Here is a 20326-nt window from a genome sequence, read left to right on the forward strand (position 1 = left end):
TCCTCCATCTTTGTGTTCCTCCTCCTCCATCTCTGTGTTCCTCCTCCATCCCTGTGTTCCTCCTCCATCCCTGTGTTCCTCCTCCATCCCTGTGTTCCTCCTCCATCTCTGTGTTCCTCCTCCATCTCTGTGTTCCTCCTCCATCTCTGTGTTCCTCCTCCATCCCTGTGTTCCTCCTCCATCCCTGTGTTCCTCCTCCATCCCTGTGTTCCTCCTCCATCTCTGTGTTCCTCCTCCATCTCTGTGTTCCTCCTCCATCTCTGTGTTCCTCCTCCATCTTTGTGTTCCTCCTCCTCCATCCCTGTGTTCCTCCTCCATCCCTGTATTCCTCCTCCATCTCTGTGTTCCTCCTCCATCCCTGTGTTCCTCCTCCATCCCTGTGTTCCTCCTCCATCTCTGTGTTCCTCCTCCATCTCTGTGTTCCTCCTCCTCCATCCCTGTGTTCCTCCTCCATCTCTGTGTTCCTCCTCCATCTCTGTGTTCCTCCTCCATCTCTGTGTTCCTCCTCCTCCATCTCTGTGTTCCTCCTCCTCCATCTCTGTGTTCCTCCTCCATCTCTGTGTTCCTCCTCCATCTCTGTGTTCCTCCTCCTCCATCCCTGTGTTCCTCCTCCATCTCTGTGTTCCTCCTCCATCTCTGTGTTCCTCCTCCTCCATCCCTGTGTTCCTCCTCCTCCATCCCTGTGTTCCTCCTCCTCCATCCCTGTGTTCCTCCTCCTCCATCCCTGTGTTCCTTGTTTGCTGCCCAGGGACGTTGTTTTGTGTTCTCTAAACCTCTCTGATATGAGCCTATACTATATATATATATACTATACTGGATATATACTATACTATATATACTATACTATACATATACACTATACCATACTGGATATATAATATACTATATATATATATACTATATATATATATACTATACTATACTGGATATATACTATACTATGTATACTATACATATACACTATACCATACTGGATATATAATATACTATATATATATATACATTTACTATACTGGATATATACTATACTATACTGTATATATACTATACTATATATATGGTACTATACTGGATATATACTGTAATATACTGTATATATACTATACTGGATATATACTATACTGTATATATACTATACTGTACTGGATACATACTATACTATACTGGATATATATTGTAATATACTGTATAAACACTATACTATACTGTATGTATACTATACGGATCTATATATTATACTATACTGTATAAATACTATACTGGATATATATATATTATACTATATATACCCTATACTGTATATATACTACACTATACTATACAGCCTGAGCCATCTTGATCTTAGTTACCCTAGCTCAGCACTGCGTGTGTGTCAGTGTGTGTGTGTGTTGGCAGGACTCAGTAATATGGAAGTGTGTGTATGAGATTGATTGGACCGCAGCCATCTGATGAACATGGTTCTCCCAGTAGGGTGTTTAGGGTAGCATGGTTATCTGTTAGTTCCAGATCCTCCCTCCTCCTCCCCTCTCCTCTACCCCTCCTCTACCCCTCCATCCCCTCCATCCTCTCCTCTCCTCTCCTCTCCTCTCCTCTCCTCTCCTCTCCTCTCCTCTCCTCTCCTCTCCTCTCCTCTCCTCTCCTCTCCTCTCCTCTCCTCTCCTCTCCTCTCCTCTCCCCCTTCGTGTGACCCGGGGTCCAGTCCTGAGCAGAGTGGGTGGGAAGAAAGGGGGGGGGGGGGGGGGGGGGGGAGAGGAGGTGCTGGTGGACTGGGCATGGCTGAGTTCTCCTGGCTTCTCTGCTGCCCCTCAGTGGACAGAGCATGATACTGCAGCTGCTTGTGGTAGAGGAAGTCTCTGGCTAGAGCAGACTTCACTCCGTCAGAATCCTCAGAGGGGTGTCTACATTCTCTGGATGTGATTGGCCAGGTCCACCCTTCCATCTTCTCCAATAGCTCACCCAGATATAGCCTGTCTTCTCCCTCCTCCATCTTCTCCAATAGCTTACCCAGATATAGCCTGTCTTCTCCCTCCTCTGTCTTCTCCCTCCTCTAGTAGCTCATAGCCGATTAGCCTTTAGCCACCTACCTAGTCTTCATCTCCCTCTTGTTATTCTTAGCTAGTTTTTAGCCATCAGCTGTTAGCAGTGTTTAGCCCAGAGCCCATAGCTTTTAGCCACCTGTCTAATCCTCTTCTGTCTCCTCTACTAGCGGTTAGCCATTAGCAATTAGCGGTTAGCCATTAGCAGTTAGTCGTTAGCGGTTAGTCGTCAGCGGTTAGTCGTTAGCGGTTAGTCGTTAGCGGTTAGCGGTTAGCCGTTAGCCCAGAGCCAGCCGTAGTGACAGAACTCCACCTGTCTTCTCCTCTTCTTCTCTATTAGCAGTTAGCCGTTAGTGGTTAGCCATTAGCCGTTAGCCCAGATCCAGCCGTAGTGACAGAAGAACTCCACCTGTCTTCTCCTCTTCTGTCTCCTCTATTAGCAGTTAGCCGTTAGTGGTTAGCCCTTAGCCGTTAGCCCAGAGCCAGCCGTAGTGACAGAAGAACTCCACCTGTCTTCTCCTCTCTTCTCCTCTATTAGCAGTTTGCCGTTAGCGGTTAGCCATTAGCCGTTAGCCCAGAGCCAGCCGTAGTGACAGAACTCCACCTGTCTTCTTCTCTTCTGTCTCCTCTATTAGCAGTTAGCCGTTAGCGGTTAGCCGTTAGCCGTTAGCCCAGAGCCAGCCGTAGTGACAGAACACCTGTCTTCTCTCTCCTAGAGCTCTGAGGCTGTTGTCCAATGGCTGAGTGACTCTCAGCTGCAGGTCTACGCTCCAAACTTCATCAGCGCCGGGTATGACATAGCCACCATTAGCAGAATGACCCCAGAGGTAAGGAACCCCTGACCTCTGACCCCTATCCTTTGACCTGAAAGTTAAAGTCACGCTCTAACCACACCCCGTCACCTCACCGCTCACTCACTGATCATAAAGCAGTTGCCTTAGCAACCCCCCCCCCCCCCCCCCACCAGTAACACTGAAGACAGTTCAGATGCATACACACCCCCCTCCCCCCGACACCAGTTTCCCCCTTAGGACAGTCACTGAGCATGCCCAGGACCTCGTCTGTGATTGGCCAGGGCAGGGCTGCCTGCAGCCATTAGAGCAGATGGACTCAAAGCTCCTCCTATGACACGGCCCTGTGTGTTGTGTGTTATGTGTGTGTGTGTGTGTGTGTGTGTGTGTGTGTGTGTGTGTGTGTGTGTGTGTGTGTGTGTGTGTGTGTGTGTGTGTGTGTGTGTGTGTGTGTGTGTGTGTGTGTGTGTGTGTCTCCTGCTGTGTGTGTACCTCAGACTAGTGATACAATTACACCCTTAGATGAGAACCAATCAATCAATCAATGTTTTTTATATTTCTGTTTTAATCTACTAATATAGAATATATTAGTATAGAATATTAGTAGAAAATGAGGTCTTTAACAGCCAACTATCTGACCCTTAGCTAAGTAGAAAAATAGAAAGTAGAAAAATATATCATAGACTCTACCCACACACTGACCGGACTCTACCCACACACTGACTGGACTCTACCCGCACGCTGACTGGACTCTACCCACACACTGACTGGACTCTACCCGCACGCTGACCGGACTCTACCCCCACGCTGACCGGACTCTACCCACACACTGACCGGACTCTACCCACACGCTGACTGGACTCTACCCACACACTCACTGGACTCTACCCACACACTCACTGGACTCTACCCGCAAGCTGACTGGACTCTATCCACACGCTGACTGGACTCTACCCACACACTCACTGGACTCTACCCACACGCTGACTGGACTCTACCCGCACGCTGACCGGACTCTACCCACACACTGACCGGACTCTACCCACACGCTGACCGGACTCTACCCACACACTCACTGGACTCTACCCACACACTCACTGGACTCTACCCGCAAGCTGACTGGACTCTATCCACACGCTGACTGGACTCTACCCATACACTCACTGGACTCTACCCACACGCTGACTGGACTCTACCCGCACGCTGACCGGACTCTACCCCCACGCTGACCGGACTCTACCCGCACGCTGACCGGACTCTACCCGCACACTGACCGGACTCTACCCACACACTGACCGGACTCTACCCACACACTGACTGGACTCTACCCACACACTGACTGGACTCTACCCACACTGACTGGACTCTACCCACACTGACTGGACTCTACCCACACGCTGACTGGACTCTACCCACACGCTGACTGGACTCTACCCACACTGACTGGACTCTACCCACACACTGACTGGACTCTACCCACACACTGACTGGACTCTACCCTCACACTGACTGGACTCTACCCGCACGTTGACTGGACTCTACCCGCACGCTGACTGGACTCTACCCACACACTGACTGGACTCTACCCACACACTGACTGGACTCTACCCACACACTGACTGGACTCTACCCACACGCTGACTGGACTCTACCCGCACGCTGACTGGACTCTACCCGCACGCTGACTGGACTCTACCCGCACACTGACTGGACTCTACCCGCACGCTGACTGGACTCTACCCACACGCTGACTGGACTCTACCCGCACGCTGACTGGACTCTACCCACACACTGACTGGACTCTACCCACACACTCACTGGACTCTACCCACACGCTGACTGGACTCTACCCGCACGCTGACCGGACTCTACCCACACGCTGACCGGACTCTACCCACACGCTGACCGGACTCTACCCACACACTCACTGGACTCTACCCACACACTCACTGGACTCTACCCGCAAGCTGACTGGACTCTATCCACACGCTGACTGGACTCTACCCATACACTCACTGGACTCTACCCACACGCTGACTGGACTCTACCCGCACGCTGACCGGACTCTACCCCCACGCTGACCGGACTCTACCCGCACGCTGACCGGACTCTACCCGCACACTGACCGGACTCTACCCACACACTGACCGGACTCTACCCACACACTGACCGGACTCTACCCACACACTGACTGGACTCTACCCACACACTGACTGGACTCTACCCACACTGACTGGACTCTACCCACACTGACTGGACTCTACCCACACTGACTGGACTCTACCCACACGCTGACTGGACTCTACCCACACACTGACTGGACTCTACCCACACACTGACTGGACTCTACCCACACACTGACTGGACTCTACCCGCACGCTGACTGGACTCTACCCACACACTGACTGGACTCTACCCGCACGCTGACTGGACTCTACCCACACACTGACTGGACTCTACCCACACACTGACTGGACTCTACCCACACTGACTGGACTCTACCCACACTGACTGGACTCTACCCACACTGACTGGACTCTACCCACACACTGACTGGACTCTACCCACACACTGACTGGACTCTACCCACACACTGACTGGACTCTACCCACACACTGACTGGACTCTACCCACACTGACTGGACTCTACCCACACTGACTGGACTCTACCCACACACTGACTGAGCCAGATTGTTGAGACATACAGTGGATAGGTGGGTGGAGCCAGACTGTGCGTGTGGCCAGACAGTGTGGTGGGTGGAGCCAGACTGTAGATAGGTGGAGCCAGACTGTGGGTGTGGCCAGACAGTGTGGTGGGTGTGGCCAGACTGTAGATAGGTGGAGCCAGACTGTGGGTGTGGCCAGACAGTGTGGTGGGTGGAGCCAGACTGTAGATAGGTGGAGCCAGACTGTGGGTGTGGCCAGACAGTGTGGTGGGTGGAGCCAGACTGTAGATAGGTGGAGCCATGATGTGGGTGTGGCCAGACAGTTTGGTGGGTGTGGCCAGACTGTAGATACGTGGAGCCATGCTGTGGGTGTAGCCAGACAGTAGGGTGGGTGGAGCCAGACTGTAGGGTGGGTGTGGCTAAACTTTAGATAGGTGGAGCCATGCTGTGGGTGGAGCCAGACAGTAGGGTGGGTGGAGCCAGACTGTAGATAGGTGGAGCCATGCTGTGGGTGGAGCCAGACAGTAGGGTGGGTGTGGCCAGACTGTAGATAGGTGGAGCCATGCTGTGGGTGTGGCCAGACAGTGTGGTGGGTGTGGCCAGACTGTAGATACGTGGAGCCATGCTGTGGATGTAGCCAGACAGTAGGGTGGGTGGAGCCAGACTGTAGATAGGTGGAGCCAGACAGTAGGGTGGGTGTGGCCAAACTGTAGATAGGTGGAGCCATGCTGTGGGTGGAGCTGGGGTCTAGTGATGCTCTACAACGCTTCTTTCGCACTGCCAACATGCTCTCTCTCCTCTTCTTCCTCCCTGCCAACATGCTCTCTCTCTCTCCTCTTCTTCCTCACTGCCGACATGCTCTCTCTCTCCTCTTCTTCCTCCCTGCCAACATGCTCTCTCTCTCTTCTTCCTCACTGCCAACATGCTCTCTCTCCTCTTCTTTCTCACTGCCAACATGCTCTCTCTCTCTCCTCCTCTTCCTCACTGCCAACATGCTCTCTCTCTCTTCTTCCTCACTGCCAACATGCTCTCTCTCCTCTTCTTTCTCACTACCAACATGCTCTCTCTCTCTCCTCTTCTTTCTCACTGCCAACATGCTCTCTCTCTCTCCTCCTCTTCCTCACTGCCAACATGCTCTCTCTCCTCTTCTTTCTTACTGCCGACATGCTCTCTCTCCTCTTCTTCCTCACTGCCAACATGCTCTCTCTCTCTCCTCTTCTTTCTCACTGCCAACATGCTCTCTCTCTCCTCTTCTTCCTCACTGCCAACATGCTCTCTCTCTCCTCTTCTTCCTCACTGCCAACATGCTCTCTCTCTCTCCTCTTCTTCCTCACTGCCAACATGCTCTCTCTCCTCTTCTTCCTCACTGCCAACATGCTCTCTCTCTCCTCTTCTTCCTCACTGCCAACATGCTCTCTATCTCCTCTTCTTTCTCACTGCCAACATGCTCTCTCTCTCCTCTTCTTCCTCACTGCCAACATGCTCTCTCTCCTCTTCTTCCTCACTGCCAACATGCTCTCTCTGTCCTCTTCACCTTTATTTTCCTTTGGGGACATTTACCTTCCTCTCCTGTCCTGTGGTACAGCTTGTCACCTGGACACTGTGTGTTTCTGTGGTGTGTCTGTGGTGTCTGTGGTGTCTGTAGTGTCTGTAGTGTCGGTGGTGTCTGTGGTGTCTGTAGTGTCGGTGGTGTCTGTGGTGTACACGTATGTGGTGGCTGTTGCGTCTGTGGTGTCTGTGGTGTCTGTAGTGTCGGTGGTGTACACGTATGTGGTGGCTGTTGCGTCTGTGGTGGCTGGTGTCTGTGGTGTGCGTGTCTGTGGTGTTTGCGGTGTCTGGTGTCTGGTGTCTGCGGTGTCTCTGTGGTAATGAAGTGTGTGTCTGTGGTGTTTGCGGTGTCTGGTGTCTGGTGTCTGCGGTGTCTCTGTGGTAATGAAGTGTGTGTATCTGTGGAGAGTTTGATAGTGTCTCACCTATTTTTCCTTGGTGTTGTGTGTGTGTGGTTCGTACGTGTGTGTGTGTGTGTATGTGTGTGTGTGTGTGTGTGTGTGTGTGTGTGTGTGTGTGTGTGGTTCGTACGTGTGTGTGTGGTTCGTGTGTTTCGTACGTGTGTGTGTGTGTATGTGTGTGTGTGTGTGTGTGTGTGTGTGTGTGTGTGTGTGTGTGTGTGTGTGTGTGTGTGTAGGATCTCACGGCCATCGGAGTGACCAAACCAGGCCACCGAAAGAAGATGACATCAGAGATCAACAAACTCAGCGTCACCGAGTGGCTCCCTGACCAGAAACCTGTTAGTAACTGACCTGAGACCTGTTAGTAACTGACCTGAGACCTGTTAGTAACTGACCAGAAACCTGTTAGTAACTGACCTGAGACCTGTTAGTAACTGACCAGAGACCTGTTAGTAACTGACCAGAAACCTGTTAGTAACTGACCAGAGACCTGTTAGTAACTGACCTGAGACCTGTTAGTAACTGACCTGAGACCTGTTAGTAACTGACCTGAGACCTGTTAGTACCTGACCTGAGACCTGTTAGTAACTGACCTGAGACCTGTTAGTAACTGACCTGAGACCTGTTAGTAACTGATCTGAGACCTGTTAGTAACTGACCTGAAACCTGTTAGTAACTGACCAGAGACCTGTTAGTAAATATATGGCTGAGCCTGTACTAACTATTGCTTTTGTGTGTGTGTGTGTGTGTGTGTGTGTGTGTGTGTGTGTGTGTGTGTGTGTGTGTGTGTGTGTGTGTGTGTGTGTGTGTGTTTAGTCCAGTCTGGCAGAGTGGTTGTCAGCGATAGGGCTGAGTCAGTACCAGCAGGTTCTGGTGCAGAACGGATATGAAAACATCGACTTCATCACAGATATCACCTGGGAAGACCTGCAGGAGATAGGCATCACCAAGCTGGGTAGGACGCACACACGCACACACACATCTCCCTAATACAATAGATGGCTGTAATCACCCCCAGACACATGGCTAATTTGATTGGCCATGTAATCATCTGGTAAAGTGGAGTCTTTTGTTTAAACAGGTAAATAGCTAAACAATGAACCATAATCCCAAACCCCATACAGTAAAAACGGATTGTCATAGTTAGCCACCATGCATGAAATGCTGTAGTGTGAATCTGCAGGTAGCTAAAGTTAAACTAACTAACCCTAACCCTAATAATATTACCACACTGATCATACATGTAACGTTAGCTAGCGTGCCAGCAAGCTAACGTTCGCTAGCTAACGAGCCAGCAAGCTAACGTTCGCTAGCTAACGAGCCAGCAAGCTAACGTTCGCTGCTAACGAGCCAGCAAGCTAATGTTTCGCTAGCTAACGAGCCAGCAAGCTAACGTTCGCTAGCTAACGAGCCAGCAAGCTAACGTTCGCTAGCTGACGAGCCAGAAAGCTAACGTTTCGCTAGCTAACGAGCCAGCAAGCTAATGTTTCGCTAGCTAACGAGCCAGCAAGCTAACGTTCGCTAGCTAACGAGCCAGCAAGCTAACGTTCGCTAGCTGACGAGCCAGAAAGCTAACGTTTCGCTAGCTAACGAGCCAGCAAGCTAATGTTTCGCTAGCTAACGAGCCAGCAAGCTAATGTTTCGCTAGCTAACGAGCCAGCAAGCTAACGTTCGCTAGCTAACGAGCCAGCAAGCTAACGTTCGCTAGCTGACGAGCCAGCAAGCTAACGTTTCGCTAGCTGACGAGCCAGCAAGCTAACGTTTCGCTAGCTAACGAGCCAGCAAGCTAATGTTTCGCTAGCTAACGAGCCAGCAAGCTAACGTTCGCTAGCTAACGAGCCAGCAAGCTAACGTTCGCTAGCTGACGAGCCAGAAAGCTAACGTTTCGCTAGCTAACGAGCCAGCAAGCTAATGTTTCGCTAGCTAACGAGCCAGCAAGCTAACGTTCGCTAGCTAACGAGCCAGCAAGCTAACGTTCGCTAGCTAACGAGCCAGCAAGCTAAAGTTTCGCTAGCTAGTGAGCCAGCAAGCTAATGTTTCGCTAGCTAGTGAGCCAGCAAGCTAATGTTTCGCTAGCTAGCGAGCCAGCAAGCTAACGTTCGTAAGATAGCGAGCCAGCAAGCTAACATTTTGCTAGCTAGCGAGCCAGCAAGCTAACATTCGTAAGCTAGCGAGCAAGCAAGCTAACGTTTCGCTAGCTAGCGAGCCAGCATGCTAACATTTCGCTAGCTAGCCCGAACAGTACACTTTAACTTGAAATGAAAATGACTATCTGATTTTTAAAAATTATGAACGTATAATATCTGAAAATGTAGGTAGACTCTTACCCATAAACATGGATGAACACTTGTTTTGACACGTTGTGTCAAGTCACTCCGGGTTCACACTGACCGTGTCCAGAAACTAGTCAAGCGCACCTTTTCCCCCACTAATATTTGTCGATAGCGCTAAATTCAGGGCAACAATGTTGTTGAGAGCAGTGGCAACATCTTTTGGCAGTTCTCCGTGGCTAAACGTTGTAGCAAGTACACTGAGCAGCTCATGCTATAGACAGAAGCATGCTACAATGGCAGACCAATCCCAAACTCATCTCTCTCGGGCATGTCCAGCCCACTCATTATCTCAGCCAATCATGGGCTAGCGGGAAGGTTCCGGGGTCTTTTTCCGTGGCTGAAACCAACTAGGCTCGTAATTTGACAATTTTATTCATATTAATAGACGGTATACAAGTTTGTTATTAAAGGCACATGAAAGTTCACATGTTCCAGAAGGCATTTATGCCAAAAAAAAACGCATTTTGATCGAAAATTAATTTTAAAAAACATTCAAATGCCTCTCCTGTAAAGTAGTGACGTTGCCACATTGCGCTTCCTGAAATGGCTCACGTATATTAAACTGTTCAATACATATTATACATTAGCCGCCTTACGATATGATCTCATGTCACATCTTGTTGTGGTTTGTCCCCACTAGGCCACCAGAAGAAGCTGATGCTAGCTGTGAAGCGATTGGCTGAGATGCAACGTGGCTCTGAGGAGCGAAGCTCCACCAGGAAGAAGCCTCCACCAATCACACAGCAGCAGGAAGTGATGTCCACAGAGAACGTGCCCCCTGACAACGGTGAGGTCACAATAGTACACTCTTTGGGTTATTTGGTGTCCCAGCGCTGGTTAAATAGTGGACAGAACACACGTTGGGGTTGGGTTGACCCAGCCATATGGGTTGCGTGAATAACCCGACATGTTGAGGTTGTTGGGGTTAACCAAACATGGGTTAATTTAACCGTCAGTTGATGTTGTATTTTAACCAACAGTCGGGTTGACCCAGCGGCTGGCTCTTTTTAAAAATGTAATCCATAGGTTATTTTCAGGAGGTGTGACCTATTAAGGGGCGTGGGCTTTGATATAGTTATTTTTGGCTACCCGTGAGAGTAAATGTCGTTCCTGTTCATCACGTTAAGTTTCTGCACTGCAAATTTCAATTTAACTTTGAATATTCAAATATAAAATTCAAAACATGGTTATTTACGTATCCCAACATCTCATAAATTTCAATTTAACTTTGAATATTCAAATATAAAATTCAAAACATGGTTATTTACGTATCCCAACATCTCATAAATTTCAATTTAACTTTGAATATTCAAATATAAAATTCAAAACATGGTTATTTACGTATCCCAACATTGAGATGTTGGGATATGTAATATTTACAGGCATTTGTGTAAGCCTCATTAAATCTACAAAAGTGTCCAACCTTAACATGTGATGACAATACAACATAAAAGATTAACCGGAGTGGCATTTACTATCACGAGTGGCCAAAAATAACTATCTGAAAGCCACTGGGTTATATCTCAATAACCCAGCATCAATACACCAGCCGTTTTTTTAAAGAAAATAACCCAACTAAGTGACCCAATGCCTGTCAGTAACCCAGCAGTTTTTTTTGTGTAGCCAGTTTGTTATGTCAGATATCTCTCTCCATGTCTCTCCATCTCTCTTCATCTTACTCATCTCTCAATCGCTACCTCTCTCCATCTCTCTTCATCTCCCTCCATCTCTTTCTCTCCATGTCTCTCCATCTACCTCCATCTCTCTCTCAATGTGTCTCCATCTCTCTTCATCTCCCTACATCTCTCTCTCTCTCTCTTTGTCTCCATCTCCATCTCTCCATGGCTCTTCATCACCCTCCATCTCTCTCTCCATCATATGTAATATACAGTGGGGAGAACAAGTATTTGATACACTGCCGATTTTGAAGGTTTTCCTACTTACAAAGCATGTAGAGGTCTGTAATTTCTATCATGGGTACACTTCAACTATGAGAGACGGAATCTAAAACAAAAATCCAGAAAATCACATTGTATGATTTTTAAGTAATTAATTTGCATTTTATTGCATGACATAAGTATTTGATACATCAGAAAAGCAGATCTTAATATTTGGTACAGAAACCTTTGTTTGCAATTACAGAGATCATACGTTTCCTGTAGTTCTTGACCAGGTTTGCACACACTGCAGCAGGGATTTTGGCCCACTCCTCCATACAGATCTTCTCCAGATCCTTCAGGTTTCGGGGCTGTCGCTGGGCAATACGGACTTTCAGCTCCCTCCAAAGATTTTCTATTGGGTTCAGGTCTGGAGACTGGCTAGGCCACTCCAGGACCTTGAGATGCTTCTTACGGCGCCACTCCTTAGTTGCCCTGGCTGTGTGTTTCGGGTCGTTGTCATGCTGGAAGACCCAGCCACGACCCATCTTCAATGCTTTTACTGAGGGAAGGAGGTTGTTGGCCAAGATCTCGCGATACATGGCCCCATCCATCCTCCCCTCAATACGGTGCAGTCATCCTGTACCCTTTGCAGAAAAGCATCCCCAAAGAATGATGTTTCCACCTCCATGCTTCACGGTTGGGATGGTGTTCTTGGGGTTGTACTCATCCTTCTTCTTCCTCCAAACACGGCGAGTGGAGTTTAGACCAAAAAGCTCTATTTTTGTCTCATCAGACCACATGACCTTCTCCCATTCCTCCTCTGGATCATCCAGATGGTCATTGGCAAACTTCAGACGGGCCTGGACATGCGCTGGCTTGAGCAGGTGGACCTTGCGTGCGCTGCAGGATTTTAATCCATGACGGTGTAGTGTGTTACTAATGGTTTTCTTTGAGACTGTGGTCCCAGCTCTCTCCAGGTCATTGACCAGGTCCTGCCGTGTAGTTCTGGGCTGATAACTCACCTTCCTCATGATCATTGATGCCCCACGAGGTGAGATCTTGCATGGAGCCCCAGGTGATTGACCGTCATCTTGAACTTCTTCCATTTTCTAATAATTGCGCCAACAGTTGTTGCCTTCTCACCAAGCTGCTTGCCTATTGTCCTGTAGCCCATCCCAGCCTGTTGCATGTCTACAATTTTATCCCTGATGTCCTTACACAGCTCTCTGGTCTTGGCCATTGTGGAGAGGTTGGAGTCTGTTTGATTGAGTGTGTGGACAGGTGTCTTTTATACAGGTAACGAGTTCAAACAGGTGCAGTTAATACAGGTAATGAGTGGAGAACAGGAGGGCTTCTTAAAGAAAAACTAACAGGTCTGTGAGAGCCGGAATTCTTACTGGTTGGTAGGTGATCAAATACTTATGTCATGCAATAAAATGCAAATTAATTACTTAAAAATCATACAATGTGATTTTCTGGATTTTTGTTTTAGATTCCGTCTCTCACAGTTGAAGTGTACCTATGATAAAAATTACAGACCTCTACATGCTTTGTAAGTAGGAAAACCTGCAAAATCGGCAGTGTATCAAATACTTGTTCTCCCCACTGTATCTCTCAATGTCTCTCCATCTCTCTCTCTCTTCATCTCCCTACATCTCTCTCTATCTCTCTTCATCTCCATCTCTCCATCTCTCTCCATGGCTCTTCATCTCCCTCCATCTCTCTTCATCTCCCTCCATCTCTCTCTCCATCATATGTAATATATCTCTCCATCTCTCTCCAGAAGTCGTCACTTCTCCCAAGTTGTGCACCTTCCAGGACAGCGAGTTGAGCCCCGAGCTGCAGACAGCGCTGATCCAGCCTAGCCCAGAGGTCAAGGGTCAGAGGACCCGCAGCCTCAGCAAGGACCCCGAGGAGGGAGTAGGGTCAGGGGGTAGAGGAGGAGGAGGAGGAGTGCCCCCTAAGAAGGAGGCTCGAACCATGAGGCAGACCAGCCAGGGGAGCCAGAGGGGCAGCGCCTCATCCAAACCTCGCCCGCCCTCTCACGCCCACTCAATGCCGGCACCCCCTTACACTCCCCCTCACACCCCAACCAAGAAACCCCTGCACTCCTCCACCTCCGCCCCGGGCCCCTCACCGCAGGCCAAACCCAAATCCTCCCCACAGCTAATACAAGGAGAGAGGCCTGGCTCCCCCCGCTCTCACCCCCAGTCCACCACACATCGCGGGACTTCCAACAGCCAGACTCAGCCCCAGCCTGGTCCTCAGCCCCAGCCTGGTCCTCAGCCCCAGCAGCAACCCACACCTACTCCCCAATCTCAGCCTACAGCCCAGCCGATGGAGGAAGAGGAGAGGGAGAAGGAGAGGGGGGTTGAGAGGGAAAAAGAGAGGGGGATTGAGAGGGAGAAAGAGAGGGGGATTGAGAGGGAAAAAGAGAGGGGGATTGAGAGGGAAAAGGAGAGGGGGATTGAGAGGGAGAAGGAGAGGGGGATTGAGAAGGAGAAAGAGAGCACCCTCCAGCGGCAGCCCAGCCCCCAGGTGTCTGTTCCCCTCCTGTGCCTGCCTCCGGAGGCTGAGGGGGGAGACGGGGGAGAGATGGGTGAGGCCCTCCTTAAGAAGCGAGCTAACAGTCTGAATCGCTACGCCGGGTCTGACGGGGAGGTGGAGGAGAGGGGGGGTGGAGGTGCGGGGGCGGGGACAGGAGTGGCCCCTCCAGGGAGGCTAGCAGGGGGCGGTACAGGAGGTACAGGTAAATACGCCACGGTGACTCACCGGGTCAGCCGCAGCCACTCCGTACGCAACCAGGACAAGAACGTCAACCGCAGCCAATCACAGTCCACCGCCCTGCGTCCCAAGAAGAAAGGCCCGCCCCCTCCGCCTCCCAAACGCTCCAGCTCAGCGATCTCGAACTCCAACCTCACCGACACACACACTCTGACACACACGGCGGACGGGCTGCTGGGCGTGCCCTACAACCCCCAGCGGCGGGCCAGCGACCTGGGTGTATCCGTGGAGACGGCCGTCGTGGATACGGGGAGCGCGGGCAGCGTGAGGAGCATAGCGGCCATGTTGGAAATGTCCTCCATCGGGGGTGGGGCCAAGGGCGTGGCTACACAGAGAAACTTCCTACAGGTAGGGAGAGGTTGTGTGTTTCAAAACTCTCTCTCTCTCTCTCTCTGTCATTATCTCTGTCACTATCTCTCTCTCTCTCTCTCTCTCTCACTATCTCTGTCTCTCTCTCTGTCACTATCTCTCTCTCTGTCACTATCTCTCTCGCTCTGTCATTATCTCTCTCACTATCTCTGTCTCTCTCTCTGTCACTATCTCTCTCTCTGTCACTATCTCTCTCTCACTATCTCGCTCTCTCTCTGTCACTATCTCGCTCTCTGTGTCACTATCTCTCTCTCTCTCTGTCACTATCTCTCTCTCTCTGTCACTATCTCTGTCACTATCTCTCTCTGTCACTATCTCTGTCTCTCTCTCTGCCACTATCTCTCTCTGTCACTATCTCTCTCTCTCTGTCATTATCTCTCTCACTATCTCTGTCTCTCTCTCTGTCACTATCTCTCTCTCTGTCACTATCTCTCTCTCACTATCTCGCTCTCTCTCTGTCACTATCTCGCTCTCTGTGTCACTATCTCTCTCTCTCTCTCATTATCTCTCTCACTATCTCTGTCTCTCTCTCTGTCACTATCTCTCTCTCTGTCACTATCTCTCTCTCACTATCTCGCTCTCTCTCTGTCACTATCTCGCTCTCTCTCTGTCACTATCTCTCTCTCTCTCTGTCACTATCTCTCTCTCTCTGTCACTATCTCTGTCACTATCTCTCTCTGTCACTATCTCTCTCTGTCACTATCTCTGTCTCTCTCTCTGCCACTATCTCTCTCTGTCACTATCTCTCTCTGTCTCTCTGTCACTATCTCTGTCACTATCTCTGTCACTTTACCCTGCCTTCATGTACATATCTACCTCAAATATCTCATACCTCAGCACATTGATCTGGTACTTCCTGTATATATCTCCACATTGGTCTGGTACTGGTACTTCCTGTATATAGCTCCACATTGATCTGGTACTGGTACTCCCTGTATATAGCTCCACATTGATCTGGTACTGGTACTCCCTGTATATAGCTCCACATTGATCTGGTACTTCCTGTATATAGCTCCACATTGATCTCGTACTTCCTGTATATAGCTCCACATTGATCTGGTACTTCCTGTATATAGCTCCACATTGATCTGGTACTTCCTGTATATAGTTCCACATTGATCTGGTACTTCCTGTATATAGCTTCACGTTGATATGGTACTCCCTGTATATAGCTCCACATTGATCTGGTACTTCCTGTATATAGCTCCACATTGTACTGGTACTTCCTGTATATAGCTCCACATTGATCTGGTACTTCCTGTATATAGTTCCACATTGATCTGGTACTTCCTGTATATAGCTTCACGTTGATCTGGTACTTCCTGTATATAGCTCCACATTGATCTGGTACTTCCTGTATATAGCTCCACATTGATCTGGTACGTCCTGTATATAGCTCCACATTGATCTGGTACTGGTACTTCCTGTATATAGCTCCACGTTGATCTGGTACTTCCTGTATATAGCTCCACATTAATCTGGTACTCCCTGTATATAGCTTCACATTGATCTGGTACTGGTACTTCCTGTATATAGCTCCTCATTGATCTGGTACTTCCTGTATATAGCTCCACATTGATCTGGTACTTCCTGTATATAGCTCCACATTGATCTGGTACTTCCTGTATATAGCTCCATTCGTGTGTATTGATGTTACCATTTTATATTTATTGTTTGGTATTGTTTGCATCGTTTGGTGAGGCTCGTCAGTCAGCGTTTTCACTGTAAAATCTACGTAGTTGTATTTGGCGCATGTGACAAATAAAATGTTGATTTGATTTGTAAGCAGCGGGATGCCATTGGTCTGGACGGGGAGGTGGTGAACCGTCGTAGGACCATCAGTGGTCCTGTTACTGAGCTGGTCGCCGCAGCGAGGAGGGACAGACCTACCCCCGCGCCCCTGTCTACCGCACCCCAACCTTCTACACCCCAGCTGCCCTCCTCCCCTCGCTCCCCCTCCTCCCCTCACCCCTCGTCTCCTCACACCCCTTCTTCCGGTAGTTCGGCTGAGAGCCTTCCGTTTGCTGCTGAGAGGAAACAGACTACGAAGAGGCAGAGAGGAGAGGAAGAGGAAGAAGCAGAAACAGAGGTGAGATCTATATGTTTCTAGGAATTTGTATGAAAACACTGAGATGTGTCAGTACATGAAAAATTATTAAACTTTTTTTTTTTTTGGGGGGGGGGGTCACAAAATCTAATCTTGTCATTAATAAACTGTGTCGTTATGTTTGTCTCCAGGGCGACGGTGATGGAGACGGTCTCCATGGAGACGGCGTGTTCTCCCTTCCTCAGGATGAGCTGTCCCGGGTCGACGCCACGGCAACCCTGAAACGGCGTCCCCGCTGCAACAAGCCCCACCCCAACGGGTCCCGTTTCACCCTGACGGAGTCTTCCACCGTCAAGCGGCGTCCCAAGAGCAGAGACAAGGAGCCCGAGGGCTTCTCAGAGAGCGGCATCGCAGACATCACCGGGACCTCCAACACGTGGGCCGCTGACACCGGGGCCGCTAACACCGGGGCCGTTACCGGGCCGGAGCCGGGGCCAGCCGTACCGTACGAGAACGGCACCGCCACCGTTAAACGCCGGCCGGTGTATGAGATGGGAGAGGCGGAGCCTAGTCCGATCCAGGCTACGCCTCCTCTCAGGGACAGCTCAGACCTGAGAGGACCAGGGGTGGTGGCGGGAGGAGAAGGGGGAGGAGCGGTGACCCCTGTGAGGAAACCCAAACCCCCTGTCTCCCCCAAACCTGTCCTGGCTCAGATGAGGAGACAGTCCTCCTCTAGAAGAGTACCCCTGCCTGGACCAGGCACCCCCGGCAGCCCAGGTACTGTCCGGCACTGGGATTTACTAGCATGTAATACTGATGCCCAGCTCTCAATGTAAAGTTCTCACCTATAGGTCTGTCTGTCGGCTAATCTCCCTCTCTCGCTCCTTCCTCTCCCTCTCTCTCTCCTTCCTCTCCCTCGCTCCTTCCTCTCTCTCTCTCCCTCGCTCCTTCCTCTCTCTCTCTCGCTCCTTCCTCTCTCTCTCTCTCGCTCCTTCCTCTCTCTCTCTCTCGCTCCTTCCTCTCTCTCTCTCGCTCCTTCCTCTCTCTCTCTCGCTCCTTCCTTTCTCTCTCTCTCTCGCTCCTTCCTCTCACTCTCTCTCTCGCTCCTTCCTCTCGCTCCTTCCTCTCTCTCTCTCGCTCCTTCCTCTCTCTCTCTCGCTCCTTCCTCTCTCTCTCTCGCTCCTTCCTCTCTCTCCTTCCTCTCTCTCTCTCGCTCCTTGCTCTCTCTCTCTCGCTCCTTGCTCTCTCTCTCTCGCTCCTTCCTCTCTCTCTCTCTCTCTCCTTCCTCTCTCTCTCTCTCGCTCCTTCCTCTCTCTCTCGCTCCTTCCTCTCTCTCTCTCGCTCCTTCCTCTCTCTCCTTCCTCTCTCTCGCTCCTTCCTCTCTCTCCTTCCTCTCCCTCGCTCCTTCCTTCCTCTCTCTCGCTCCTTCCTCTCTCTCTCTCTCTCTCTCGCTCCTTCCTCTCTCTCTCTCTCGCTCCTTCCTCTCTCTCTCTCTCGCTCCTTTCTCTCTCTCTCGCTCCTTCCTCTCTCTCTCGCTCCTTCCTCTCTCTCTCTCTCGCTCCTTCCTCTCTCTCTCTCTCGCTCCTTCCTCTCTCTCTCTCTCGCTCCTTCCTCTCTCTCTCTCTCGCTCCTTCCTCTCTCTCTCTCTCGCTCCTTCCTCTCTCTCTCTCTCGCTCCTTCCTCTCTCTCCTTCCTCTCTCTCTCTCGCTCCTTCCTCTCTCTCTCGCTCCTTCCTCTCTCTCTCGCTCCTTCCTCTCTCTCCAGTTGAAGGAAAGAAGATTCCTCCCCCAGTCTCCCCCAAACCGGCTCCTCCCCCCACAGCCCCTAAACCAACCAAACACCTCCACTCTATAACCACACCCACCTCCCCCCCCTCCTCCTCCTCCCCCAACCCCACAGCCAAACCCCCCACCCCTCCCGCTCAGAGTCCCCACACCCCCCTCACCCCCCAGAGTCCCCACACCCCCCTCACCCCCACCCCTCCACCTATCAAACCCCCCCGCTCCTCCATCGGTGGCGTGTCCGTGGACATGGGGACGGTGGCGGCGGTCAGCGTGGCGATGTCAGAGGCGGAGTCTGTGCATCAGAAGCTGGAGGAGACGAGCGCGTCGTTGGCTGCTGCCTTGAAGGCTGTAGAGGACAAGATACGAGAGGAACAGGAGTGAGTTACTACACACACACACACACACACTAATCAATATTGGAGACACATTATCCACAATGCTAATCAATATTGGATACACATTATCCCCAATGCTAATCAATATTGGAGACACATTATCCACAATGCTGATCAATATTGGAGACACATTATCCACAATGCTGATCAATATTGGAGACACATTATCCACAATGCTAATCAATATTGGAGACACATTATCCACAATGCTAATCAATATTGGAGACACATTATCCACAATGCTAATCAATATTGGAGACACATTATCCCCAATGTTAATCAATATTGGAGACACATTATCCCCAATGCTAATCAATATTGGAGACACATTATCCCCAATGCTAATCAATATTGGAGACACATTATCCACAATGCTAATCAATATTGGAGACACATTATCCACAATGCTAATCAATATTGGAGACACATTATCCACAATGCTAATCAATATTGGAGACACATTCACTGGATTGGTTGAACAGCAGAAGAGAACCTCCCCCAACATTTTTATTATTCTAGTTTCAGACCAGTATGTAGGGGGTCTAGTTTCAGACCAGTATGTAGGGGGATCTAGTTTCAGACCAGTATGTAGGGGGATCTAGTTTCAGACCAGTATGTAGGGGATCTAGTTTCAGACCAGTATGTAGGGGGATCTAGTTTCAGACCAGTATGTCGGGGATCTAGTTTCAGACCAGTATGTAGGGGGTCTAGTTTCAGACCAGTATGTCAGGGATCTAGTTTCAGACCAGTATGTCGGGGATCTAGTTTCAGACCAGTATGTCGGGGATCTAGTTTCAGACCAGTATGTAGGGGATCTAGTTTCAGACCAGTATGTCGGGGATCTAGTTTCAGACCAGTATGTCAGGGATCTAGTTTCAGACCAGTATGTAGACGGATCTAGTTTCAGACCAGTATGTTGGGGATCTAGTTTCAGACCAGTATGTAGGGGGATCTAGTTTCAGACCAGTATGTAGGGGGATCTAGTTTCAGACCAGTATGTCGGGGATCTAGTTTCAGACCAGTATGTAGGGGGATCTAGTTTCAGACCAGTATGTCGGGGATCTAGTTTCAGACCAGTATGTCGGGGATCTAGTTTCAGACCAGTATGTCGGGGATCTAGTTTCAGACCAGTATGTCGGGGATCTAGTTTCAGACCAGTATGTCGGGGATCTAGTTTCAGACCAGTATGTCAGGGATCTAGTTTCAGACCAGTATGTAGACGGATCTAGTTTCAGACCAGTATGTTGGGGATCTAGTTTCAGACCAGTATGTAGGGGGATCTAGTTTCAGAC

The 20326-nt window shown here is 50.0% G+C and overlaps 1 protein-coding gene across 1 annotated transcript in view; it reads left to right on the forward strand.

The window, feature by feature from the left end:
- Positions 1-20326, forward strand: part of LOC129832490 (caskin-1-like) — a gene marked incomplete at its 5' end in the record, with an annotated part of 72557 nt that overhangs the window by 20390 nt on the left and 31841 nt on the right. The window contains 8 exons of the mRNA XM_055896607.1: positions 2753-2863; positions 7679-7780; positions 8259-8397; positions 10416-10562; positions 13439-14787; positions 16595-16897; positions 17047-17632; positions 18620-19016. Coding sequence (XP_055752582.1) covers positions 2753-2863; positions 7679-7780; positions 8259-8397; positions 10416-10562; positions 13439-14787; positions 16595-16897; positions 17047-17632; positions 18620-19016 — 3134 coding nt within the window. The remainder of the gene's footprint in view (positions 1-2752; positions 2864-7678; positions 7781-8258; positions 8398-10415; positions 10563-13438; positions 14788-16594; positions 16898-17046; positions 17633-18619; positions 19017-20326) is intronic.

The sequence above is a fragment of the Salvelinus fontinalis genome, chromosome 2 (genome assembly GCF_029448725.1).
Source record: "Salvelinus fontinalis isolate EN_2023a chromosome 2, ASM2944872v1, whole genome shotgun sequence".
In the NCBI taxonomy this organism is placed as follows: Eukaryota; Metazoa; Chordata; class Actinopteri; order Salmoniformes; family Salmonidae; genus Salvelinus; species Salvelinus fontinalis.